The 26,403-nt window shown below is 42.4% G+C and overlaps 1 protein-coding gene across 5 annotated transcripts in view; it reads left to right on the top strand.

The window, feature by feature from the left end:
* WASHC2C (WASH complex subunit 2C) overlaps positions 1–26,403 on the top strand; it is a 49,499-nt gene that overhangs the window by 9,532 nt on the left and 13,564 nt on the right. For 3 of the 5 annotated variants that reach the window (XM_008524314.2, XM_008524313.2, XM_008524311.2), the window contains exons 6-21: positions 1,621–1,714; positions 2,494–2,555; positions 3,748–3,795; positions 5,619–5,729; positions 6,284–6,371; positions 6,966–7,037; positions 7,730–7,848; positions 8,319–8,376; positions 9,427–9,486; positions 9,874–10,047; positions 11,890–12,017; positions 13,057–13,143; positions 16,439–16,540; positions 18,121–18,252; positions 20,400–20,569; positions 22,625–22,727. In XM_008524314.2, the coding sequence (XP_008522536.2) occupies positions 1,621–1,714; positions 2,494–2,555; positions 3,748–3,795; positions 5,619–5,729; positions 6,284–6,371; positions 6,966–7,037; positions 7,730–7,848; positions 8,319–8,376; positions 9,427–9,486; positions 9,874–10,047; positions 11,890–12,017; positions 13,057–13,143; positions 16,439–16,540; positions 18,121–18,252; positions 20,400–20,569; positions 22,625–22,727 (1,608 nt within the window). The remainder of the gene's footprint in view (positions 1–1,620; positions 1,715–2,493; positions 2,556–3,747; positions 3,796–5,618; positions 5,730–6,283; positions 6,372–6,965; positions 7,038–7,729; positions 7,849–8,318; positions 8,377–9,426; positions 9,487–9,873; positions 10,048–11,889; positions 12,018–13,056; positions 13,144–16,438; positions 16,541–18,120; positions 18,253–20,399; positions 20,570–22,624; positions 22,728–26,403) is intronic. The other 2 variants (XM_070569137.1, XM_070569134.1) reach the window with 1 other exon arrangement.

Below are 26,403 nucleotides of genomic sequence, written 5' to 3'. Positions count from 1 at the left end.
CCAGACTGTTAGCCAGCAGGTATTTGTTGCATTACTATGATTTTCTCTCCAATTGGCAAAGGAGACAGTTGGGGCCACAGAGAGTCACTCAGAAGTAAACACAAAAGGTTGCTGTATTGATTTTGAGACTGAGTCCTTGAAACGTGCTCCAAAACCAGACTCTGCTGGTCATTCATTTGGCTGCATGTTTCTCTTCTGCTTTGAGCTTACAGTGTCGTGCCAAGTCGGGGCTGATCCCTTAGCGCTGGTGCACTTGCTGGCTTGCCTTTTCGCTGCCGGAGTTTAGAAGTTAGTTGTGGACCCTGGGAAGTGTATTGCCTGGGCTGCACTTGTTACTTCCAAGTCGCACACCACTCTCTCTTACAGGAGGACTTGGGAATGCCTTCTGAGTCAGTGAACAGTTAGCCTAATTAGCCCTTTGTTTCTTTGCACTACATTTTGATTGCTATTGTGGCTTTAACCTTTACATTAAGCTTCCCAAACTTTCTGTTGTTGTTTGAAGCATTGGAGTTGTTCTCTCTTGCTCCCCCGGGGTCTTTGGGATGGGGAAGAGATGATGTGACCAAAGGGTCGTGCCTCGCAGAGGGCAAGCTTGTCCTTGGCAGTGGAGATGGGAGGTTGTCCTAGGGTGGAGCACTGTCTTGACCTTAAGTATTTAATGTGTGTGATGGATGGGGCTCAGAAGCAGAGGACTGAGGTGGAAGGATCTTCATGTATTACCATGTTCACAGTCTCCTTCATTTCATTCTGTTTTCTATCATCTGGTCTTATTTTACCAACTTCACTTTTCTGAAGTATACAGTGTGATCCTCTGGGATATATTATTATTCTCTAGGTTATTTTTTCTCCCAGATAGGTTCTCATCAGTCTTTTGGATGTGTTCCTTTAGTTCATTTTGTTGACTGTTGGTGTTTGCATAGTTTCTTTCATCTAGCCCATGCTTCCCACGCTGTGTTCCAGGCTTCTTTTTGCTCTGAGGCAGTGGGACGGAGTTCACCTCGATTCCCTTCGTGCCTTGTTTGTGACCTCTTTGTCCACCCCCACCTCCACCCCCACCCCAACCTGGACATACCCACCTGCCTTCTCATAGTCACATAAAAGCATTTGAGTTATTTCCTCAGTATGATTCTCGCTAAATTTAGGACTGTTATTGATGATTCTCAAGACTGATTGATTGATGGTCGATTTTTGCTCACCAGCGCTGCTTTTTAGGGGAGGAGGGTAGGTTAGGACTCATCAAAGCTCGCCAGAATTTCCAGTTTCCTTCCTTCCTTCCTCAGTCCTCCTCCCTTTGAACACGTTACTGTGAAGTTGTGCCCTTTTCCTTGTTCGGTTACTGCTGGTAAACTTTCTGCAGGCTTTTGCCATTTTTGTTAACGGGCAATTGAAAAGGGAGATTCTGGTTAATTCAGCTTTACTTTGCCATCGTCACTTAAGATTTGATGTTTTTTAAATCAGTGATTTTTTTTTTTTATACTTTTAATCCTGCTGTCTCTTATTCTCTACTTTTATTATGTAATTTGTTTGGAGTACTCAGATGTAACAAGATATCAAGTAGAACACCTAATTTTATTTTTTGACCTAAATCTTTAATGGCTCATTCCGTGTCATTATTTACAGGATCTGTACATCGATCGTCCTTTACCGTATTTAATTGGGTCAAAGCTGTTCATGGAGCAGGAGGACGTAGGTCTTGGAGAGCTGTCTAGTGAAGGTACTCTTTTGCACCAATTTTTTTACTTTTAATATTTATATCTTAGCTTTTTATTATAAAGTAATTTCAAACTTTATATTACATTTTTAAGAATAATACAAAGAACTCCCATGTACCCTTCACTCTGGTTTACCTGTTAACATTTCACCACATTTGTTGTATCATTCTCTCTCTGTATACTTAATATTTTTTTTGAAGCTATTTGAGAGATATCATGCCCTATTACTCCTAAATATTTCTGTGTGTGTGTGTGTTTTCTCTAAGAACAAGGACGTTCTGTTATATAACCACAGTATAATTATCAAAGTCAGGAAATTTTATTGGACATAACACTATTATATTAGCTAATCCTCAGTCATATTCAGATTGTGCCAGTTTTCCCAATAATGTCCCTTACAGTCTCTTTTTTCCTCTGGTCCAGGATCACTCACTGCGTTTAGTTGTTAAGTCTCTCTTGTCTTCTTTTAGTCTGATGCAATTTCTTGGCCTTTCTCTGCTTTTCACAACCTTGACGTTTTTGAAGAGTACAGGCCAGTTTTTTTCTTAGTAATTTTTTTTTTTTTTGTAACTAGTAATTATCTTGTGGGGAGATACTTTGAGGCTGTGTAAATGTTCCATTCCTCACTATAGTGAAGATACTTTTAATTCCAGTTAATGAGTATAGATGGTTTTCTCAAAATCTCTGCGATGCTGATACATGGTGGTTTGTGATTTTGAGAAGGCACAAAGGACGTTTTCTTATGAATATTGGCAATAACCCTTATCTTTCTTCTAACCAGAAGGTTCGGTCGGCAGCGATCGTGGTAGTATTGCAGACAGTGAAGAGGAGAACGACGAGGAGGTAGGGCTCTGTGGTGTGTCCCAGTCGTGGTGGACAGGAACTTAGGATGCGTTTAGCAGGATAGTGAATAACGTATTTGTGAATCAGCAATCCGTTTTCACTCATCTTTCAACAGTGATAGAAACCATATCCTTGGGATTAGATGTCTTTTTTGTTTTGTCTACATAAACAGGGAAAACTGCTATTTAATCTCTTTTTCCAGTATCCTGCCTCCCACTTCCCTACCGGATTCTTTTCTGCCCAATATATTTTGACTGGGGCAGCTTAGATATTTTGGTGGAATCTCTACCTGAGATAGTTTTTGAGTAAGTTCTAGCTTTGAATAATGGTAGGAAAAAAAAGAAATTCACGTTTAAATCTTTTAAAACCAGAAGAATGCTTAAAACATCCACTTAGATTTTAACTTTGCGCTGCCTCTCGCATCTCTGTATTCACAGAGCATAATCCGATAATCTGACTCCCTGCTCTAGGATCTCGGGGCCTGTGGTCCTTGACCTGTTATATTTGGAGTTGTTCCTTTAAGTGGAATATTCATTATTACAAAGGGCAGACACATTTTGAAGTTCCTGAGTGTGCGTTTCTGAAAGGAGACAGTTTTGTACACGTGCTTTTCTCTTCTCCTCCCTCTGTTTCCACAGTCCCCCTCTCCTGACCTCCTTCCTCCAGCCCTCCAAGCAAAAATCCTAGCAGTAGGAAATAAGCTTTTCTTAAATAATCTCGCTGTAACTGGTTGTCACTAGCTGAATCTTTTGCTTTTGGTCATTGAAACAACTCTTTATCTAATTGCACGTAGCAAATACGATGTTCCCTTCTTGAGCCTGATGAAGTAGTTATTCTATTTATTTAGAGGGAATTTACAGAGTGGAGTCCAAAATGTAAAGTACACACAGCTTTTAATAATTTAGTTAATTATATGTGCAACCCTTACTTTAAATCCAAAGATTGGAGATGATAGATAGACATGAACAAATTGTTAGCCATGTTTAAATGAACCACAAAAGGTACATGTTAACCGGAACAACCCTTGGCAGTCTTGCCAACTGTCCGCCTTATCTGCGCCTTGATGCTTCAGGTGAACAGTAATCGGTACAAAGAGACCGAGTATTGACTGCCCCAGAGACTTAGACCCGAAATAATTTCTGTGTTTCTGAGTAAAGCATGGGTTAACAACAAGCCTTTTTTCCCTCTAAAGGAGTCAGATGAAGATTTCGCCAATCATAGTGACAATGATCAAAACCGGGTAAGACTCATGTATTGAAGTTACTTTTAAATTTTAATTGAAGCATAGCATATATACTAAAAATATTTTTGAGTGACTTATGAGAAAGTAGGGATTTGCTCATGTTTACAACTAATTATATTTCAAGCATTTCATGTTTTTAGGCTGACTACATCCTGTATGTTTTTCCCTTGTTTTAGAATTTAAGACAATAATAGCAGTAACATTAAGGAACACTCAAAAGATGGAAATCTTCTAATCTTACTGTCTTAGCACTGTTGTCTTAATTTTTGTATATCCTTCTGAGACATACTCTTTTCATAAGATGCATAGTTTATTTTCTGCTATTTTATATGAACATATCCTCAGTGTTTCCTTGTCATTTTAAACAGTCTTTGTACTTTACTTTGTAACCTTCTCTATTTTTTAAGCATACTGATATATGATACTGTCATAGTCTCTAAATGTATATGGGAAATAGTTTATTTCTAGGTTTTTAGTTTTGAGATAATGCTGCATTCAGTATTTTCATGCATAAAAATCCTTTGCTTTTGTGAGCTGTTTCCTTAGGAATAAAGTAGTGTATAGTTATATTTAAGGCTGTTGATACTATTCTCTGATGGATGTTCCAAACTACAGATCATGCATAATGATTTTCCTGAAATTTCATGAGCACTGGGATTATGATTTTTGCTACCATAATATATGTACAGTAGTATATTGAGATCATTCCAATTTACATGTCAGTTTACTAATTGGGAAATATTTTTTCACAAAAATTTTCAACTATTAAATGAAAGCTTTAGCACTTTTTGGTTGGTACTTTTATTATCCTAGTTGTATTCACAAATGTAGCTAGTCTGTATAATTTTAATAATCAGTTCTTTAGTGTATTTATTTCTATGGAATTTGCTGTTCAGATCCATAAGTTCAAACAGTTTTTCAAATAATACAGTATAGTGATTAAAAGCACTGCCATAACCATTTGTATTGTTAAAGATAGACTAGTTTTGTGTGTAATGTGTACTGTCAGTGTTCTAAGGATTAAATTAGTTAAAAAGTTGTTTTAGCATAGTTCCTGGCACAGTTTATCTATTTAAACATTAAAAAATTTTTTGGAGGGCCGGCCCCGTGGTGTAGTGGTTAAGTTTGTGCGCTCTGCTTCAGCGTCCCAGGGTTCACAGGTTTGGATCCAGCTGTGAACCTACACACTGCTTGTCAAGCTGTGCTGTGGTGGTGTCCCACATACAAAATAGGAGAAGATTGGCACAGATATTAGCTCAGGGCCAATCTTCCTCACCAAAAAAATAATAATAATTATATGATTTTTGCATACCAGTGGCTTCTTTTGTAAAAATTAGAACTTAACAGATACATTTGAGCCCTGCAGTTCTCATCTTCGCATGCTCCCCATAGGTATCTGGTGTTACCATCTGGGAGTGTATATTTCCAAGTGTTTTTCCTTTATTTTACAAATATATCTGTGTCCACAGAAATGGTCTAGTGAAGGGGGCGGTGGTCAGGGTGTCAGGCTGGGTTTATCATTCAGTGTTTTTTCACTTGATCTCCTTAGACGTCTCTAGTTGTTATGGCCTATCCCTTTTAACTGTTAGTATTTTTGTTAAGATAAGACTATGCTTATTTAGTTATGCATTTCTCTAGTGGTGGACATTTTTAGTATTTCAATATTTTGGTATTACAGTTTTGTACTGAAAATAAATCCTGTGCATTATTTGTTCTATGTTTGCAGTTTTAAAGGGAAGGTCTAAAGGCCAAGTGGCAGTTTCACTTTTTCAACTTGATGACCGTGTCTATAGTTCTAATCTGGTGGTTTATGCTCTTAGCACACTGCACAGATGAGTGATGAGGAGGAGGATGACGATGGTTGTGACATTTTCGCTGACTCTGAGAAGGAGGAGGAAGATGTTGAGGACATTGAAGAAAATACTAGACCTGTAAGAAAGACTATAGTTGCTGTCGCTTGGCCAGGTTTTAGAAATGGTACCTAGGACTCATTCCTTTTATTGTCATTTATATCTGTAACTGACTTATTTTGTATCATACTTGTAATTTCATTTATTTACACTTTTGAAAACAGTGGTTGAGCATTCCAGATTACCTTATGAGTACCACTTTCTTCTCCAAAAGTTATCATTACACAAGTTAGATCATTGAAAATAGATTCAGTTCTGGGGTTTTAAGACCCAGATACTCATCCCCTCCCCCATCCCCAACCACTTCATGGTAGTTTTCTTATCTAGATCTTTGAGTATGAAAGTGAAGTATAAAAAATAAGGAGATAAAGAGCATCTCCCTTTATTTGAACTCTGAGTCATGTTTCTCAGGTGATCAGTATGGCATGCATATATTTAAATTCAGTTAAACCCTATTTTCTCATCAGTTCAATTTCTTTGCCATTATTTACATACTTTTGTTAGGTGTCCAAAAAGAAACTGTACCAGCTTGTATGTTACTTAAAAGTGATTCTTTCTGTCTTTTCTGCCTGTAGAAAAGAAGTAGACCTACCTCATTTGCTGATGAGCTGGCGGCTCGTATCAAAGGGGATGCTGCAGGCCGGATGGAAGAGGAGCACACAGGTACGCCACCCAGATGAGTTAACAGGTGGTGGCGAGGTGCAGGCCCCTCCGCTGGGCCTCACTGGGGGCAGACTTCCCTTTACTAAGCTGCCAGAGGCTTAAATTGTAGTTCTTATTCTTTTTTTTGGTTTAGAGACGCTTTGATAATTGAACACTGTGGACCGCCCCCCAAGAAAAATGCACATATGCACATCTGTATATGCATTTTCAGGGGATTAATGGATATGCCAGAGAACCGTGGACCCCAGACTAAGAATCCCCGGCTTAATACTGCCCTATATTCTGACCAGATAAAAATGTGCTATACAGTGTACTTTAGAAATTTAACAGGGCAGAAAGGTGTCAGTGAAATTCTCTCAGCAAGTGCAGTCCCGGCATGCACATTATCCCGGTGTCTAAGCTGAGGCTTTCTGCCTTGAAAAGAGGCACTTCTGAGTGTCTGCTGTGGGTGAGGCTCAGGCGGGAGCTGAGACACAAAGGTAATGTCTTGCTCTTAGCTTAGGAGTTGTGAGGATGACGGACGTGTGTAAAGAATCAGTGGGTAAATACCAAGAGTAGACTGAGTGTTGTTAAAACTGTGAAATATTCTTCAAGCCTCATCCCCAGGAGAAGCGAAACCTCGGAAGATGTTGAAAGAGAAGAAGGAAAGGAGAACTCCATCAGACGGTAGGCCTTTTCCCTCTTTCTGTCATCCTAGGAGGCTCTTAACTCGGGAATATCACTTACGTAATTCATAATGTGCCGCTTTAAGTACTGACAAATGGGGTCTGTCCCCATTCACTTTTTCAAAGCATTTAAGAGCAAGCTGAGAGGAGAGGTGAGTGAGGAGTAAAAATGTTTAAAAGATTTGAATTATTGGGTTGTATAGCGCTCATTAGCTATCTTTGTAGAATCCTCTAGAAGTACAGAAACTAGGAATCTCTAGCATTTGTTTTCAATAAAGAATATATCAGGCCCTTCATGTTAAACAGTAATGTCCATTATAGTCTCATTTGTGACTGTCAATCTGCAGATGTCTGTTTCGTCTGCTCCTCATTCTCCAAATTCTTGGTGGGATGGGTCTTGAATGGTGGTTAAACCGTATAGTTGCTTCGAAAGAACTTTAGGTAAAGGGGATTGCTTACAGAATTCACCCCGCTCCAGACATTCACACTGGAGCGAGGGAACCTGGAGAGCCCTTGAGGGGTTCCTTGAACTCTTCAATGAGTTTTTGTTTGAAATTCCTCAGACTGCCAGCACTCAAATACTCCTTGTTACGTATGGTTAGATAAACTCTGTGCCAGTTTTGGAGATGTTGTCGACACGTTAGCCAAACCGTTTTTAACTCTTGCTGCAAAATATTCCTTTCGGTTTGCTAGATGAAGGAGATAACTTGTTCGCACCCCCCAAGCTGACTGATGAAGACTTCTCGCCGTTCGGTTCCGGAGGAGGCCTGTTCAGTGGAGGCAAGGGACTTTTTGATGACGAGGATGAGGAGGTGAGTCAGTGGGAATAGTGAAGCTTTCCATGCTGTGTCCTGGGTCAAGAGGGAGAAGTGCACTTTGTTCCTTTAGTGGGGAAAACATGGCTTCTTAGTTGGAAGTTGCTTCTCCTTTCGTATTTTGGCAGATTTTGAACTAACAATCACAAAGTGAGAAAATATTGTATCCTGATGCCCTTTGTCAGGTGGGGAGCGGACGTCAACGTTCATTGTAAATAGTTTACTTGATTAGGTAGTTGTTTCTTATCTGTTGTCTTCTTCCATGTTCCTATTTAGTTCCTGGACAGATCTGAATTATTTAAGGGTCTGATTTTGCCATAATTTTCACTTTGGGAACTGATTTTCTGGCAGAACACTAAATATATAGCTTTAAGCTTTACCGGGCACTTTTCTTTAGAAATTTTCAAGTGCGGCTCCATTTGCCTCTGCGTTTCTGAATTCTGTGTCTTATACCTTATTACCACCAGAGCGACCTCTTCGCGGAAGCCCCTCGGGATCGGGAAGCCCGAGCCCCTGTTAATGGAGGTGAGTTTGGATTGAGGCTGACTGTGCTGCTTCGTGACCAGAGTTCCAGAACTGTCCACTTCTCGTTAGGCGCTGGACCCCCTGAAGTTGTTCCCAAGCCTCACTTCTTTGTCAGGCAGGGAGCTGTTCCGTTTGCCTCGGTCTAGTTAAAAGGAGCTGATTTTCACCAATTCATGTCTTGGAAAAAACCAAAAAGTCCCATCTGTAAACCCACAGCACAGTTTTGCCTCTTCCTTAGGAGAGAATTCATAAAAAGTCCAACAGGAAAAGTATGCTCCAGCAGTGTTGAGGATGTTTTAATTTAATCAAGTTTAATTCAAAGGAACATTTCTAAAATTCTCCATATAAGTTGGAGGTCAGTAATTCCCCAGGCTGGTGTGCATCAGCACCATCTGTGGAGTTTTTAAAGAGCACACATAAAAAATTTAAAAACTTACAAATATTATTCCACTAGGTCTGTGGTAGTTCCTGGGAATTAGAGATTAGGTATTTGCAGTGGTTTGGTCTCCCTAGGCCACGAGTTGTCTGATTTTGGGCTTGCTGTGATGCTGGCTGACTTGACCGTCCTGCGGTTCCTGCTCTACTTTTTGGCAGTGGTGGCTTGCCTGGTTTCCCTCTTTCCTGTCTTTCTCTTCATGTTTTCGCGGATGTTTTAAATTTTCTGCTGTTCTTTTTTACCTGTTTTCATCAAACTGGAGCAGCTGGTGTGGGAACTGTTGAGGAGCCCTGCTTGCTCTGTCCCTGCCTCCCCTTTTGTGCTCTGCACCTTCCGTGGCCCCCCCAAGCCAACGCCACTGCTGTCGTCTGCCTGGAGGCAGAGCGACCTTCCGTGGGAATCACAGCCTAGACGTGTCAGTACCAAGAGAAAAGTCATGACATTGGTAGAGAGGACCAAGCTAAGGAATTCTAAAATGCCTCTGTTTCGAAAAATTAGTTTTACAAAGTCTCCTCTTAGCTATGTATTGTGTCGCACATATTTTAGGAAGGTGCATTTAACAAGGAAAGTCATTTTCTTTGTTGAAGTGGTTATCTCTTTCTTTCTCCTTTTAGTGTCTTCATCCTCGAAACCTGGAAAGAAAATCCCAGCAGGAGCTGTTTCTGTATTTTTAGGTATCCTAACTTAGGGTTTGTTTTTAAAAACTGTATAAGTATCATTTTGTCATTTTGAAATTGTCGTCTTCTAAGGGCTGGTTGGAGAGTAGGAAGGGCTTCAGAGGGCATCAAACAGCCTACAGAAGGAGGTCATTTACTGCTGTTAGCTCATACTCTCTTAGAAGTCAGTGGCCTTGAACTTTGTTGTGTTTGAGTGACCAGGTGATTCTGCATGTGGGACCTTCTGCAGCCCTAAGGGCTGGAGGTTATTGGGTTCTGTTAATGTGTTTTGTGGATGAACTGAAACTCAAAAGTTCTTGGTGGGTGGTAGTGGGTTTTTTTTCCCTGTAAAGTCAGGAGCCCATGCTGGCTCACAGCTGGGCCATCCTGTTCCACCACCCACAGGAGATGCTGATGTGTTTGGTGCCATCTCTGCTCCATCGCGGAAGGAGCCCCAGAAGCCCGAGCAGCGCCCCCCAGGAAAGAGCCCCTGCCTCCCAGCGCCTGCCGGCCTCTTCGATGATGAAGATGACGATGATGACTTTTTTGCAGCATCCTGCAGCAAACCTCCCAAAACTGGTATCTGTTGCAGCCTCTATTTCTGAGAATTTAGCTGGAAAAGAATGTTGACCTAAAACGGACATAAAGCTCCTTTATTCTATATCTCTTCTAGTTCCAGAATCCTGTCTCAAGCATTCTTGTCATAGATTTGTCTCATCTCTACTTAAATATTTATGGGCCTTGGAGGTCTCTATTTTATGAACCATTTTTTTCTGCTTTGGAAGCTAATTACTAGCATTGTCTTCCTTCCTGAGAGCTGAACTCTGTTCCCCTGTAATATCTGCTCAGGAGTTCTGGTTGTGACTGTTGGAATTACGGAGAAAGTTTTAATCAGACTTTCTTCCAGCCATCTTTGGTGTACTATGTGAGTGGAATGTCACATGCTGGCTGTTTAGTTCCCTGCTTTTCTTCTCTGTGCCAGAAAGCCCAGGTAACCTTCACCTTTCCCTGTATGACAGGCTTTTCAGCTCCTTGGCCACTTGGGCACTCTTCTTTCCTCTGCCCTCAAATTTAAGCCAGTGTGTTCATGAAGTCGCTTCTCTGAATCTGTTTTTTTAATGTGCAGGTGGCTCTCCCAGGACTCCTGTCAAAATGCCGATTCTGATTCAGTGGGTGTGGAGTGGGGCCTGCGATTCTGCTTTTCTGACAGGCTCCCTGGTGGGCCGAGGTTGCTGCTCTTTGGGTTGCACTTGGAGTAGCAAGGCTTGGATTCATTGGGTATTTTTCCAGGAAGGAAGGGTGGACCACTAAAGTGCACACAATTTCCAGCAACCTGAGAAAAGGGGTCTTTCTAATAAGGACCAGGTGGACCAGGATGCATTGAGAAGCAGGCTCTCTGGATTATATTCCTTTTCCAGTAGTGGGTGTGGAAAGTAAGGGTAGCAGCAGAAACGTGAGGGAAACAACAGCCTAGTTCTTTTGGAAAGAGTGCAAACCGGATGAATAATACACTCAGATCTGGGCCAGCTAAAATGACAGCGGGTAAGGTGGTGGTGCCTCTTGTGGCTTCGAAGGGCTCTCACTCTGTGAATACCATTGAGAACTGATTTGGAATCAGAAGTAAGTTGATGCTGCTTTCTTTGACAGCTGCTGCTCTCCTGGGACGTTCCTGAGTTGGTGCCCTCATTTCAGGGACACACCCCTCCTTCAGGGCAGCAATGCCTTGGTCAGGAAAGGTTGGGAATCGCCCAAGTGGTCACCAGGAGGGGGATTTATGGTCCCTCCATTCAGTGGAATTTTGTGATGCTGTTAATAAGAATGAGGTCCATGTATGTTGACATAGGAAGATACCCTACGTACATTAAGTAAAAAATTCAAGTTATAAGACACATTGTTCCAATTATATTATTGTTTATAGTGTTACGTGTGAATAACTAGAGTTAATGTTAGTATATCCTTGGGGGAATTAGAAGCATGTATACCAGACCGTTCCTCGATGGACATCTTGTTTGGGTGGGCGGGAGGAGTTATGGGGGAGATTTCAATATTTGCTTTTCTATGTCTTTGGAAGGTTTCACTTTTTAAAAGCAGAAGCTAACCCTCCCTTTTCAGATTCCTAGAGTGCTTGTTCTTTCTGTAGGTCTGTCTTTACCTTTTATGCTAGGCCGAGCTGCGCTAAGCATAGGATGCTGCTGCTTGGATAAGTGTATAAGCCAAATGATTAAACCATCTCTCCTGTGTTTCATTTGAGCTACTGTTGTCTTCTCTGAAAAGTTTCCATCCAGTCCACTTAATATTTCTTCCAAGAAGTAACATAACTTTTTCTGTTTATTCAGTGGGAAGGAAGAATTTTTAATCTGTGAATTTTGCGGTGGGATTTTTGACCTTAGTGTAATTTTATTCTGTGGTCTCTTTCTAAAGACAAAGCCAAATCCACTGCCAGTATCTTTGATGATGAGGAAGGAGATCTGTTCAAAGAAAAAGCAGCAGCTTTGCCGGAAGCTACTGTCAATCAGACAGATGAAAATAAAGCAAGAGCAGAAAAAAAGGTGAGCAGGAGGGAAGACAAAACATAGGAGTGTTGATTTGGGGCATCTTGATAATTCATCTGGAGCCCAGAGGGAAGTAAGTGTATAATGAAGAACTTCAAACATACCGAAAGTTGAAAGAAAGAAAGAAACTGCTTCCGCAGTTGTCAGATTTTGCCTTGCTCAGTGGTTTTAACATCCATTGATCTTTTCCTGAACCCGTTATCATATTGGAGTGCAAAAGAATGCTTTTCCAATTCTGTTGTTTCTTCTGCAGTTAGTGGCTGGCATTCTTCTGAACAGAAGAGTTTTCTCTCCTCCTTTCCCAGCTTTTTAGTATCACTACAGGATCCTGGATTCTCTGTTCGTCATATTGTTATCCATTAGCGTCGTTATTTTTTTTTGATGCTCGTATTGACCTGTATTTGGCCAGTGGGATGCGTCCCCTTCAGTCTTTGAGCTCTTCTGGCTGTTGTCCCTCCCCTTTGCTATCCTGCACACCTTGATCTTTCTAAAGTACATCTCTTTTCGTGTCCTCACTATGAAACCCTGACCTTCCCTCTGCCGACCACCTAGGTCCCAGCTTTCAGAACCCCATAGGCTCTTAGGCACCCGCCTTCCTACACTGGCTCCCACCATGCATGTCCCGCTTGTGCACTGTGCAATGTGGGCAGTCTGTCATACTCTCTGATCCACCACATGTGCCCTCTTCCTTATCTTGCTTTTCTCTTCTCACACGTTCCCTCTGCTGTAACGTCCTTGCTTGTACCGTCTCCTGTGTCCAGGCCTTGCTATCCTGAGAAACTGACTTTATCAAGGAACTGTTTTTTTCCCTGTTTCCTAACTTATACCAATTTTTAAATTCTTTCTCATGATATTCCTACTTTTTTGTTAATTCTTTGTACGAACTTGATACATGTCCTAGGTGCATGGCATCTTTAATCCCCTGATGCCGTATGCTAGCGGGGACTCAGTACATTTTCTCAAGGAATGATTGAATAAGCCTTCATTTCCAGGAATCTTGTTTAACTCTTAACTATTATTATTTTTTTCAACAAAGGTCACCCTACCTCCCAGCAAAAATCTCAAGCTCTTGTCAGATACAAAGACTCAAAAAGGTTTGTTTTCAGATGAGGAAGACGCTGAGGTAAGGAATTCTTTTTCTTAGTTCTGGGAAATTAATCTGTGGATGTGAATTAGAAACTATTTCTGAATCAAGATTTTTCTCAGTAGAGGCACAAGACTTTTTTTAAGTACTTTAGTTCTTTAGAAATAATGTCTTGAGAACACATGGTCTTTAGAAAGTAACGTGTACAATACTTTTCACTGTTGGATTTGAACCCCACGCATTTCCTGGGAGGAAGAGAGAATGTCTCTCTTCAGGATATGCAAATTTTAGGCTATTTGTTGATTGACAGTGCCATGAGGCACTTGTACCAGAACAGAAATAAACTCACTGCTTCCTTTTGTGTGTGTGTGTGTGTGTGAGGAAGGTTGACCTTGAGCTAACATCTGTTGCCAGTTCCTCTTTTTGCTTAAGGACGATTGTCACCGAGCTAGCATCTGTGCCAATCTTCCCCTATTTTATGTGGGACACCAGCACGGAATGGCTTGACTAGGGGTGCTAGGTCCACGCCCAGGATACGAACCTGCAAACCCTGGGCCGCTGAAGGGGAGCGCATGAACTTAACCACTATGCCACCAGGCTGGCCCCGTCACTGCTTCCTTTTTCAGTAGATAGCGGGCCTAGTGATGAAGTGACTCGTGTTCTGGCACAGCCTTCTGTCTTGTGTTTGGTAGTAGCGTGTGGGCTGGCACTGGTCTGCAGACAGCCTCGTCCTTCGGGAAGCGCCATTTCCGTGGAGCAGTACCAGCTCTCAGAAGCATCCCTGCTTTCTCTGACTCCCGCGGGCTTAAGTCCTTTTAGAACTAACTTTAGGCTAGGCTTTTAGGGCATCAGAGACTTGTATGAGAATGTAATGGGCAGTAATCAGTCTCCTTCACAGAAAAATCTGTGGACACGGGAGAAATTTACATGTACTTCCAAGAAATTGTGAACTCAGGGTTAAGCTCTGCAGTGACTTTGCACCGACAGCCAGGATGAACAATCTTTGGAAGTAGATTGATTACCATTGATGGCAAATAAAGCCTTTGAGGCTTGTGTTTCATTGGCGGCCAGTGTGCAGAAGATAAGAATTAACCAAAGTCCAGTTAATCCAAACTCCTGACATGTGAGGACAGCATGACCGGCCTCAAACTCTGGTCTTACCCTGTGCTCGCCCTTCTTCATCGTCAGGCACATCTCCCCTTCGAGGGGCTGTGCACTGGCTCCTGTCCCTCTGGAGTGCTGTTCCCAGAGTCTGGATGGCCTGCATCCTCGCTTTTCCCAGTTCTCTGTGAGCCTTGCCCTGACGACCCCTTGCCTGGTAGCAAGCCTGCCAGCACACACCACCGCACTCCTGAGCCCCCTCTTCTGTTGTGTTGTTCTTCACTCTGTGTTGCCGTGTGACATTTCTTGTCTACTTGTTCATTGTCTCTGTCCCCAACTAGAGTAAGCTCCCTAAGCGTAGAAGATTTTGTTTCCTACTCGTATCCCTAACACCTCAGTAGTGCTTGGCACTTGGTAAGCCATCGAATAGTTGTCGACTACGTGAAGAAACCAAATGTGAGCAATTTCAGTGACTTAACAGGTGTTCCAGTTACTTATTGCTATGAAACTAATCGCTCCAAAACTTAGTGGCTTAGAAGACCAAGAAGTTTTATTACCTCTTATGGTTCTAGAAGTTGACTGGGCTCAGCGAGGCACTTTTCACTTAGGGCCTCTCATGTGGTTCTGGTCTGAAGGTGACCGGGCTGAGACTCATCTCACTTAGTGAACAGGAAAGGCTCAGAGAGCCGGGGCTTTGGGGGGACCGCCCTCTCTCTCTCCCTGGCAGCCTCAGGGATGCTGCACTTCCTACGTGGTAGCCCAGGGCTTCAAAGGCAGATTCCCCAGGAAGCTGAGCAGAGGTCGTATTGCTTTTTGTAACCCAGCCTCGGAAGTCAGTGTTGTCGCTTCTGCTGAATTCTTTTGGTTGAGGCAGTCCCAAGGGCCCACCAGGTCCAAAGGCAGGGGTCATAGACTCCACTTCTTGACGGCAGAGTGTAAAAGAATTTGCAGACAGGTTTTAAAACCACCACCAAAGGCTTTGTCCCATGTGCATCATCATAGCTTGTCTTCATTGGATACTGACAGCATACTTAGGCAAGGAGAAGTAAAACAGCAGTCTAGGAGAGAGGAGGAATGATCCTTCACTCCTGCCTCTCTATCGCAGGTGTGGAGCTAAAGCTGTCCCTGTGAAATCGTTTTGGGGACAGGGTTGAGGTAATGGAAAAGCCTTTTTTTCCAACACCAATGAAGATAAGTACATCACAAGTTGAAAACCATAATGTTGAAATTTGGTTTTGTTTTACTTTTTTTTTTTTTTTTTAAAGCAACAGTGCCCTTTCCTTACGTGAAATCTTGCCATGCATCAATTGCAGAGAGGCATGGGAAATCTGGAGCTCCCCCTCTGTGGCCTCTTCTACCTAAACAGAGCTGTGGGACTCCATAGGGCCCAGGCGAAAACCACTGGGCTGAGAAGAGCCCTTCTCCATTAATGAACTGCCTAGGTCTGGATCTTAGGAGTAGACCTTGATTCTATAATAAAAGAGATCTTTATCCAGGGAGGTCTTAGAAACTACATTCTTGTCCTATTTAATTGGCTCTTCTGTATTGAAGTTTCTCTTCCTGAAGGAACAGTTGTCCTAGTTTATGTTTCTAATTCATGCAGCTCAATTTGCAGATCTGTCTTTGCATTAGAGGCTGACACTTTACAGCATTTTGAAAATTTCTTCAGAATCTACCAGATCTTTCTCTAGCTTGCAGCATCTCCTAGCTGTAGATGTACCAAACGTTTTAAAATAAAAATTGAATTTGTGTTTATTTAAAAGAAATAATAGCATACTCTTGGGAGAGATGGGTGTTAGTAAGTAAAACAGAGTCGTAGATCCAGCCATTTTGGAATCTAGCCTCTATTTTCATTATTGAATCTGTTTAATCTCTCTGATTCTTTGGACCAAAAAAGGAAGTCATTCTTGTTTTTTTAGCATGGTGGGAGATTGATTAGAGAATTTCCCGCTGCCTTAGGTCATCCAGGGGGGAATGTGGAAACCTCTGGGTTCCAGAGAGGCCCCCTGGAGCTCCATGGGTCTCGGCCTCTCACACGCAGGCGTTTGAGCTGCACGCAGCCAGGACAGACTGACGTGTGTTCCTCAGGGACTGTCTCAGCCAGCTTCCCTCTGACAGAGAGACCTGGACACACGGCTGACGTCACGCCACAGTCTTTATTGTCTTATATCTAACTGATGCTTTAAAAACTGTTACATCTTACTAACCAGGAGCTTTAATCTTGATCCAACAGGATTTGTTTTCTTCTCAAAATGTGAGTAAGTCAAAAGATGCATCTCTCCAGCCTAGCAAACTCCCCACGTCAGTCTCGCTTTTCGATGATGAAGATGAAGAGGTAACCATTGCTACTGCAACATGAGATAGTCCAGTTTTCAATTAGGAGAGAACCGTTGCTGATGTAGCTTTATAGCCAGAGGCTCATACATAGACAAGGTGATAGGGAAGCAGTCAAACTGTCTGAGGCGTATGTGACAAAAATATTTTGTTTTTTATTTCAGTGATTCCTTTCTTAAGTTTTCTTAGCTGTACAGTGGGCAGCACATTAGATTCTTGACTCAGCTCTTATGGAAGGCTCTGTAGATTTCATTTAAAAAATCTGCCTTTAAGAAATACTTTTTAGAGGATGGGTCTTTGTTATAACCAATGATGTACAAGAATGTTGTGGATACAGTGGGAGTGGAGAGGAGAAGGCAGCCGTGTCTCACCTTGCCTTCCATCCTCACCCTGGATGAGAGAGCAGAGTTGGGGAGAGGAATGAGGGACGACAAACCAAACTTTACCTGATGCAGTACTGTATGGTGGCCAGGCTCATGGGCTTTGGCGTCAGAGCCCTGCATCCGTGTCCCAGCTCCACCACGTACATTCAGGGACCTTGGGCAAGTAACTTAACCTTTCTGAATCTCATATGCTTAATAATATACAGGGTCATTATGACCATGAAAACAGCTAAAACAGCTAATTTGCAGCTCTTGGCACAGTGCCTGGCACATAGTAAGTGCACAGTAAATGTTAGCTGTTGTCTTTAGTATCACCACTAAATGCCAGTTCGTTATTCTCCTGGCTTTTTCAACCTTCCCACACTCTCCATGAAGCCTCCCTTTATCGAATTGCTACATTTCAAGACTGTTCACCTGCTCTAGGATATTATTACAAGTGTTTTTCTGTCTGACTTGGGCTCAGGCCTTCTGATGATTTTGTTCCCATTGCCTTAATGAAAGTACCTTAATAGGTGCTTTTGGAGGGCTTGACTACACAAAAATTTACAAATGCCATTGAACCAAAAGAATCAGCTCTTTAGTAGGCCATTGATTTTATTTAGTGAACTGTTTCTTAAGTTTGTATTGGCTCTTCAGAATTAACCAGAAACACAAGTCGTGCCTCCCCTCTGTCCCAGGTATGTCTTTGTAGATGTGAAAGAGTGGAGAATACTCTCTTTCCCTCCTTTGATCCGTTGCTCCAGTTTCTAATGCGTAAAAAGAAAGATGCAGGTTGCTGGCTGCTGCAGGGGGCTGAGCTGCTCTCATGCCGATGCCAGGCTGGCTGCCCTTTCCACTGAGCATGGAGGGCTCACTCACAGGAGAACGGGGGGGCCAGGTTTCCTCCTATTTCTGTGACTTTGTCCTCACGTTACCCTCCTCCTGCTCCCTCCCAAGTGTCCCGCCTTCGAGTTCGAGGGTATCTGTTTCCCTTCTCTAGATGGAGAGTACAGTTAGAGAAGATTGTAGACTGTTGCTGTAGAGTGAGGAATAAGAAGTGGGATTTACTAGCATTTTGGTTTTTTCCCCCCAAAGGTGTTATGTATGTTCTGTACCTAATGAGAGACTATCCTCTAACAATTTGACGAGAGGGAATGTCTTCAGTTTTTTGTTTTATGCGTATGAAGTTATCATACTCTTCTGCCATTTGTTTTTCTAGGATAATCTTTTTGGGGCTACACCTGCTAAGAAGCAGACATCATCTCTGCTGACTCAGACCCAGGAGAAAGCCAAGCCCTCTGAGCCGTCCAAAAAGAAGGCGTCTGCACTGTTGTTCAGCAGTGACGAGGAGGTGGGCTGCAGGGTTCTCCCGGAGAGGAGTGGGTTGTTGGGTGGGATTTAAGAGTTACGGCCGTCCTAAACATTTTCTTTCTCTGCTTATTTTATAGCTAGTGAAGTTCAGTCACCAGAGACTGTTCACAAGACTGTCTTTCTGTTCTTGAAGAAAGATATTCAGTGTAGTGTGTTAACTGAAAGACTAATCTTTTCAAAATGGTTAGGAATAAAAGAAGTTTGGCCCTCAAATTGTAGTAGATGCTAATTCAAATGAGTTAGGCCTTATTTTGCCTTGTTAAATGATCACTGTGTTTCACTAAGCAAGAACTATAGCTAGACATGGTAGGAGGATCCTATGCAAGTTCTGACTCCTTTTTTAATAAGAGTCTTAACAACATTTCCGTTTGCTACCTAGATACATACTAGCAAAGCCAGTAGTGAATATGGTGTAGCTGCTGTTCAGATTTAGCTGTACAGCAAAAGACTTTAAATATAATGCAAGAAAGAATCCTCGGCATTAAAAATCTTCCTGTATTATAATAATTGCTCTTCTTTATTTTAACATTGCAGGTAAGGTATGAGGGTATGATGTGGGTAGGTAAATTATAGATAATGTTTTTTATTGACAGCGGCTTAAAATGACACAACATAATTTGCTTTTTCTACTTAAACATATGAATTTATGATGGATTTTTCCATTTTTTCGTTCTTTTTAGCATTCTTAGTGGTGGTTCTCTCTGTAGTAATGGCCAGCCATCAGTGGAATTTCTCCTACCATAGTATTATAGTGGTTCAGGGAAAACAAAAATAATAGCCAAACCTGGGACCAACAGTTCTTGCAGAGTAAAGATAACTAGGGTTCTAGAACAGTGACTGTCAACCTAGGCTGCCCATTGGAATCACCTGGAGAACTTTAAAGGGTCCTGATACCAGATTCCACTGCTGGAGAGTCAGAATTCAGTGGTTTGGGATATGGCCTGTCACTGGAATTTCCTGAAGCTCTTTGGGGCATTCTAGTGTGGTGTCACTGCTCTGGAGAAGCACTTCTCAAACCATAACGTGTGAAGAAATCACCTGGGCATCCTGTTAGGAATGCGGGTTCTGATTAAAAAGTCTGGGGTGGAACCTGAGACTCTGCATAACAGATGCTGCAGCTTGGGGACCCCACTTTGATTTGGGAAGCTCTAGACTCTGGAGACCAAAGGACCCCTTGAGCAAGGGCTCAGGAGTTCCTTCATTGCAAGGGCCCAGGAGTTCCTTCATTGCAAGGGCTCAGGAGTTCCTTCATTGCAAGGGCTCAGGAGTTCCTTCATTTGCAAGGGCTCAGGAGTTCCTTCATTTGCAAGGGCTCAGGAGTTCCTTCATTTGCAAGGGCTCAGGAGTTCCTTCATTTGCAAGGGCTCAGGAGCGGGGCCAGGTGGGGTTTCCTTAAATGCTTTGCAAAGACCAGGTTCACACTTTCGTGGTAAAAGGGTAGCTAGCAGCTTTCATTGTGTCTTGTTTACATGTTCATTGCATGAGCTTTTTATACATTTTTTTCCAGCCTGCTTTGGGGTTTTTAAATTAAAATATTTTCCTCCAAAGTTGAGAGTACTTGATTTTTTTTTTTAAACATTCCTCTTCCTTCTCGTCCTCCTGTATAATTGATTTTGATCCTCTAAAGTAGACAAGTTCTTTTGTCCGAACACGGAGCAGAACCACAGAGAGGAGAAGCGTCATGGAAGGCAGTGGAGGAGGGAGTCTTGAGGTCTGTGAGGTCAAAGAACCTAACTGTCTAGATTCGAGTTCAAAGAAAAGCTTTGGATGTGAGCTTTTGTCAAGAGTGATACTCTTATGTTAAATACAACTTAGTTTAATGAATGTAAATTTTTTTTTTTTTTGCTTTTTCTTTTTTTTTTCCTGAGGAAGATTAGCCCTGAGCTAACATCCATGCCCATCTTCCTCTGCTTTTTCATATGTGGGATGCCTGCCACAGCATGGCTTGCCAAGCCGTGCTATGTCCGCACCTGGGATCCAAACTGGCCAACCCTGGGCCGCCGAAGTGGAACCTGTGCACTTAACCACTGCACCACTGGGCCGTCCTCTAACGAATGTAAATTTTATTTTCTCAGATTCCTTAATCTAAATTGCCACTGGATTTTAATAGATATTTTACGTTTTAAGGACCACTGGAATATTACTGATTCACAGACCAACTCAGCATCTGACAACAGGTCTAAAGGAGAACTTAGGGACTCTGGGACCACCCAGGACCAGGACGCCAAAGCTGTGAAAAAGACCAGCCTCTTTGAGGAGGATGATGAAGATGATCTGTTTGCCATTGCCAAAGACAGGTGAGATGGTCATTGTGAGAAATCCTTTAATCGGTGTCCGTGGTAACAAGTGAAGGTATTTGATGTGCAAGATGTCAGTTACTGGAGGTGACATGCTAATCATTCATTGCCTAGTAGTCACAGAAAGGAGAATGTCTTTGATTTCCACTTGCAAGTTAAGATACTGGGAAATGTTTTCCTCCCAATTCTGGGAAATGTTGTTCTTTATGGATTCTTACCTAATTTCTTCTACCTTTCATTTTTTTTAACCTTAAAATGTTATTTTTCTTTGTTAGGGATTTAAGGAAAGTTTGTCATCTCTTTTGTTTTTCCTCTGGGCTACCTTAAAGAATGTAGATCAAGTTTGGGCAAGTTTACTTAAGTTTGTGATTTGGACAGAAATCTGCTCAGCATTGAAAAACACCCTGTGAGGAAAATGGTTCTCTGCAGAGCTGTGCCTTATCACACAGTTCCTGGTGCTGATCCGGGTGGCCCTGTACAGTAATGACACTTGGACTAAAGCCAGCAGGAAATGTAGAGTGAGCATGGGCTGTGCTTGGTGGTGGAACATGCTGCCAGGTTAGCTGTGGATTCAGAATAACTCCTCAGCAAATTGTTTTTTCTCTTGGGAGCCTTAAATGATTACTTTGAAATTCAATTGAATGGTAGTAGCGTAAAGAGGCAATTGATTAGACATGTAAGTCCTGTGCAATGCTGTGATTAAGCTTTAGTTTTGATTTGATAGATTCAGAAGTGCCTTATATTTCTGTTTCCAAATATTGTGATCTCTTCAAATGTCATCATTTCTACTATAGGTCCCTGTGACTTTATCCTGGATATATCTTTGTCTTCTGGTTAAGAATATAGGCTCTGGAATCCCAATACCTAATAATAAATCCTGGCCCTGCCAGTTTCTTTCTGAATAACCTTGGGCAAGTTACCTAACCTCTCTCGGCCTGAGTTTCCTTACCTGTTAAACAAAAATAGTAATAGTACTTCTTCCATAGGATCTTTAAGAGATTAAATGAAATCCAAATGTGAAACAGTTAGTACAATAGCTGTTACATTGTAAGCACCTGAATGTTACTGTTTATTATCATGAGTGCAGGGGAAATAACATTTCGTTCCTTTATTTTTGTTGCTCTCCCTTTCCAAGGGGTGCTCTTCTTCCTTTCTTACCTGACCAGCTTCTTTCAAGTCTCAGTTGAAGTCCTCTCTTTAGGAAGCCTTCTCTAACCCAAACAGATGAGAGAGAGGAAACAGGCTCAGAGTCTAGAGCACACATGGCTCCGTCTCCATTTGCCCCTCTTCCGTGGCTCCGTTGCTCTTGAGCCTTTTCTACCTTGTATAGAAAGTATCTGTTTACATGTGCTCCGCTCCCTTTACCCCTGTCCCCTGCCCCTGCCACACACACACACCCACAGATGATCACAAGTTCAGAGATCTGGAAACGTTTATTCTTTGTAGGTCCTAGTACAAACTACACACAATACCTAGCTTTCAGTAATACTTTCTCTGCTCCAGACTCATTCCACTCCAGATGGAGTGGGATGAGTTTTGGGTTTGAAGAGAAGGCATGGAAGGGCACACGGGCACCTGGAAAGAAAGGGTTGAGTGCCGAAGGAGGCACCAGGCCACAGGTCACAGCCTGAAGCAGGCCCTGGCCCTGCTGCCTTCCTGACCATTCTGGAAGAGGCATCCATGCTCTCTGGTTCTTCCTCTGCCATAGGGAGTGGTGAGAGAGGATGCTACGTTTGTGAATGCTAAGAGTGTTGTGTGCCTTGGCAGAGCTAATAGCCGGTGCACCTACACTGAGTCAGAAGTAACTGGAAAGGGGCAGGGTGTGGAGGCCCTGGGCTCTTCCACGTAAGGATGAGGGACGGAGGCTGATGATTTGCTAGGTGCAAACTGCACCTCCTTCAACGGTTTTTCTTGTTTGCTTCCATCTGTGTAAGGTCAACAGGTGGCCTGGGTGTTTTCATGCTAGATGGGTTGTTATGGGTGTGGCCTAGAAAGAATATTTTCTTTTTTCTAATCACATTTACCTATAATTTGACCTTTTCTTTGTTTGTGTAGCCAAAAGAAGACCCAGAGAGCATCTCTGCTCTTTGAAGATGACGTTGACAGTGGAAGCTCTCTATTTGGCTCTCCTCCCGCCTCTGGTCCTCCTGCAACAACGGTATTGTTCACCCCTCAGGCCCAGGAAGTGTCCTTGAGGTGATGTTACATGAATAGTGGTCCTTCCCTGAATTAGCTCCTAAAACCTGATCTTGGAGGCTGAGTCCAATGGAGAAGCTCATTTGTGTGGTTTTAGAAAGAGATATTCTGGTTGGTGGTGTTTTACAAATGAGGCACACGTGCAAAGCCTAGAGAAAAGGATTCCTCTGTGGCATGCAGCCCATTCAATGTCAGGTGGCGGCCTCCGGAGTCTCAGGGGAGAGGACAGTTCTCCTGGGGAAATTGCCAGGCTTAGCCCAGAGGCACAGAATTCTGCTCCCATTACAGCAGGTCAGTTAAAGCACAGATTATTCCTTTTAGGAGCAAGTTTCAAGTACTAACACTTTGGTCCTCATTTATATTAATAGTTAATCAGGAAAAGGGAAGGAAATTCAGATGCAGGCTACAACATAGCTCAGCCGTCAGGACATTATACCGAGTGAAATAAGCCAGGTACGAAAGGACAAATGCTATATGGTTTCACTTACTGAGATACCTGGAGTAGTCAAATTCCTAGAAATAGAGAGTAGAATGGTAGTTTAAGGGGCTGGGGGGAGGGGGATTTGAGAGTTGTTTAAAGGGTACAGTTTCAGTTTTACAAGATGAAAAAATTCTGGAGATTGGTTGCACAACAGTGAATATTCTTAATACTATTCAACTATACACTGAGAAATGGTTAAAATGTAAATTTTATGTTGTGTTTTTTACTACAGTTAAAAATCTTTTAAAAACTAAAGTATGTGGGGCTGGCCCAGTGCTGTAGTGGTTGGGTTCCCATGCTCTGCTTCGTCGGCCCGGGATTCGTGGGCTGGATCCCAGGCACAGACCTCCATACTGCTCATCAAACCGTACCATGGCGGTGTACCATATACAAAATGGAGGAAGGTTGGCACAGATGTTAGCTCAGGGCCAATCTTACCAAAAAAAAAAAAAAAGTATGTGGTAAGAAAAAAATTAGCTAATCAGTGGCTCTCTGGTCTAAATACCCTTCAAGTGGTTATGTCTAAATGGCGTCACTACCACAGTCAAGTAAGCTAAAAAATTTAGCCAATCTTGATGTTAGTTAGATCAAAAAGGAGTATTAAAGAATGAGAGGAGAGTGGCATGATGATAATTTTTGTCCAGGGAACCTAGGCATCCTGGAACCCTGTCTTTGGCCTGTCATTCATCTCTCCCCAACACGTTCCCTAAGTGGGTAGATGTGAGTATGTGCACACAGAAAAGTGAGGCTGAGTAATATTTATCACCAACTGGCAATTGCCAGCAAAGGGCCCCAAAGGGAGGTGTCGAACTTCTTCAGCTAGGCCTGTGGGGATCTCCTTTACCAGAGCTCAGTTAGCCTAAAGGCTAAGAATCAAGCCAACTTGCAACGTGCTGTGAGAGCCTTCAACCCCAACTTCAGACCACTCCACCTTGGCACGTGTTAGAGGCAGAAAGACATGCAAGACGGGGAAGAAGGGATGAGCCCCCCAGGAATCCTGTGGGAGCAGCCACAGAATCTCAGATGGCAGTTCCTCCCCCCCAGTTTGAGGAAGAAGGCCTCCCCCTCCCACCATGGTGATGGTGATGAGATCTCTGATACCTGCATGTCCCTGGGACACCGCTCCTCCTGGGGGTACAGTGAAGGAGTAAGGGAGCAGTAAAGGAGCCTGGAACTTCCTGTTTTCTAGAGGCTGATACTTAGTTCCTCTTCCAAACCTCCTAAATGTTTTCTGTTTAAAGTTTGTTTTAAATTACACAGTAGTATGTGGATGCCTTCTTAAAAAAGGTTTGGAGTAGAGAAGACAAAGTCCCCATTCCATACTTCTTCCTGGGTGTAATCATTATTAACAGTGTGTTGTCAGTCCTCTCAGGCATGTTTGTAGGCATTCACATGTATTTTTTTAATTTAAATAAGATCATGTTATACATTTTTATACATCTTTTTTTGTTCTGCAGCATGTTTTTTTCCATAAGCTCTGCCTTGCTCTTTTTCACCACTGTATAGCATTCCAGTGAGTAACTGAACCCAGGACACGTGTAACTATTTCTCCTTTGATGGAGTAATCGTCACTGTTTCTGCCAGTTTGTTAGGGATGTTTATTCCCATCCTTACTGCCTTGTCATTTTTAGCTCTGACTGTTGAGATAATTTCTTATCTGGCCTCTCTGTCGATGCTCCTTCCCTGCATCTGCTCTCTTTGCTGTTCCGTAGTTCTCTCCTTAAAGACAGCCCAGTCCTTTCATCTCCTTGTGAGAATGCCTCAGCTGCGCTTACCATGCCACTTGTAATCTTCTTCACACTCAACTCGTCTTTTCCACCCTCGCTCGCCATGTGACTCATGCTGTCCCAGAATACTCCAGAGGAGGTTGTTGCCTCTTTGTCTGGAAATATTCTTCATACTCTCGGACATAGTACGAATGTTAACGTGTCCTGTGCAAGCTTCCCAGACCAGGCACGAGCCACTTGGCAGCTGAGGGAGTCTTCCCTGCCACGTTCCCTTTCAGTGGGGTCGCACGGCTCGCACTAGAAGCTCTCAGCGTTGAGGGGGCAGGCCGCCTTCCCTGGGTCTGGGTCTCCTCGCTGCTTCTGGGGTGCTCATAACGCTTTCTTGAATCCACTGTACTTGCACCTCCCTAAAGAGGACATCTAGTGGCTCCATGGTGAAAAGAGTCGGGAGATCTGAGTGGTTTTTCTTTGTTAAATTATGAATGGTAACCTCTACCCTGGGTAAATGAGCAATAATCTAATGAAGTTTGAAGGTTCTGGAAATGTAAAACTTCTTTCAACCTGTAGTAATTATGATTGCTAAATAAGACAGAAGGTCAAAGATACACATTTTAAGTGGGAAAACGACCTGCACACATGATTTTTACCATTTGTGAAATATAATCACCTTTAGACAACAGATATAAAAGATATTTTTTGTTTAAAGATCCTAGAATATTTAGAAGTAAGTCAAATAAGACTCAGTTGTAAACCTATCAAGAAAATTAATTTTGTGGCGAAGATGAAGTCTGCTTATCTTTAGGAAGATTTAAAACCAGTAGGGGTAACATGTTTCTTGGTTTAAGGACCATAGTCATATGAAGGAAGAATATATGTCACCATATTTAAGTCTCATTTTTCACCCCAATCAACTTGGATTGAAATTATATGTAGTTTTCAGTGAGTCCAGCAGCACATTGCACAAAACTTTTTTCCTTTAATCACCTCGGTTTTGCCTTATCTCTGCTGAATCTCTTTTGTGGGTTTCCAGTCTTCCAAGTTCAAATCCTTATTTTAAGGAGCTCTCCCTAGTAATAACTATCATTCTCTGTACCCTATTCTTCTTACTTTATTCCTAATTTTTTCTATCATAATTAGTAATATTCTTCTTTAGTTTCCCAAGTCTGTCTTCCTCCCTTGATTTAGATATTGCTTCCAAGCTTACTTCCTCCCATCATCTAGTCTAGTTAGTATGAGAAAGTTAATAGTTCCTTCTGAAGAATTTTTGATAAGTCACTTGCCCCAAGGATGTCGATAACTCTAGGCAGGTCATGTAACTTCACTTTCCCGATCTCTGAAATCCCTGCCTCCCAGGTAAGAAACAGATGAGAGATGGGGCCAAGTGCTTGAAAGCTTGTGTTGACTGCCTGCTTAGTATAAAACACTATGAT

Source organism: Equus przewalskii, chromosome 1 (assembly GCF_037783145.1).
Source record: "Equus przewalskii isolate Varuska chromosome 1, EquPr2, whole genome shotgun sequence".
NCBI classification, from domain to species: domain Eukaryota; kingdom Metazoa; phylum Chordata; class Mammalia; order Perissodactyla; family Equidae; genus Equus; species Equus przewalskii.
The sequence above is the reverse complement of the archived record's forward strand: the minus strand, read 5'-3'. Positions and strand labels throughout refer to the sequence as shown.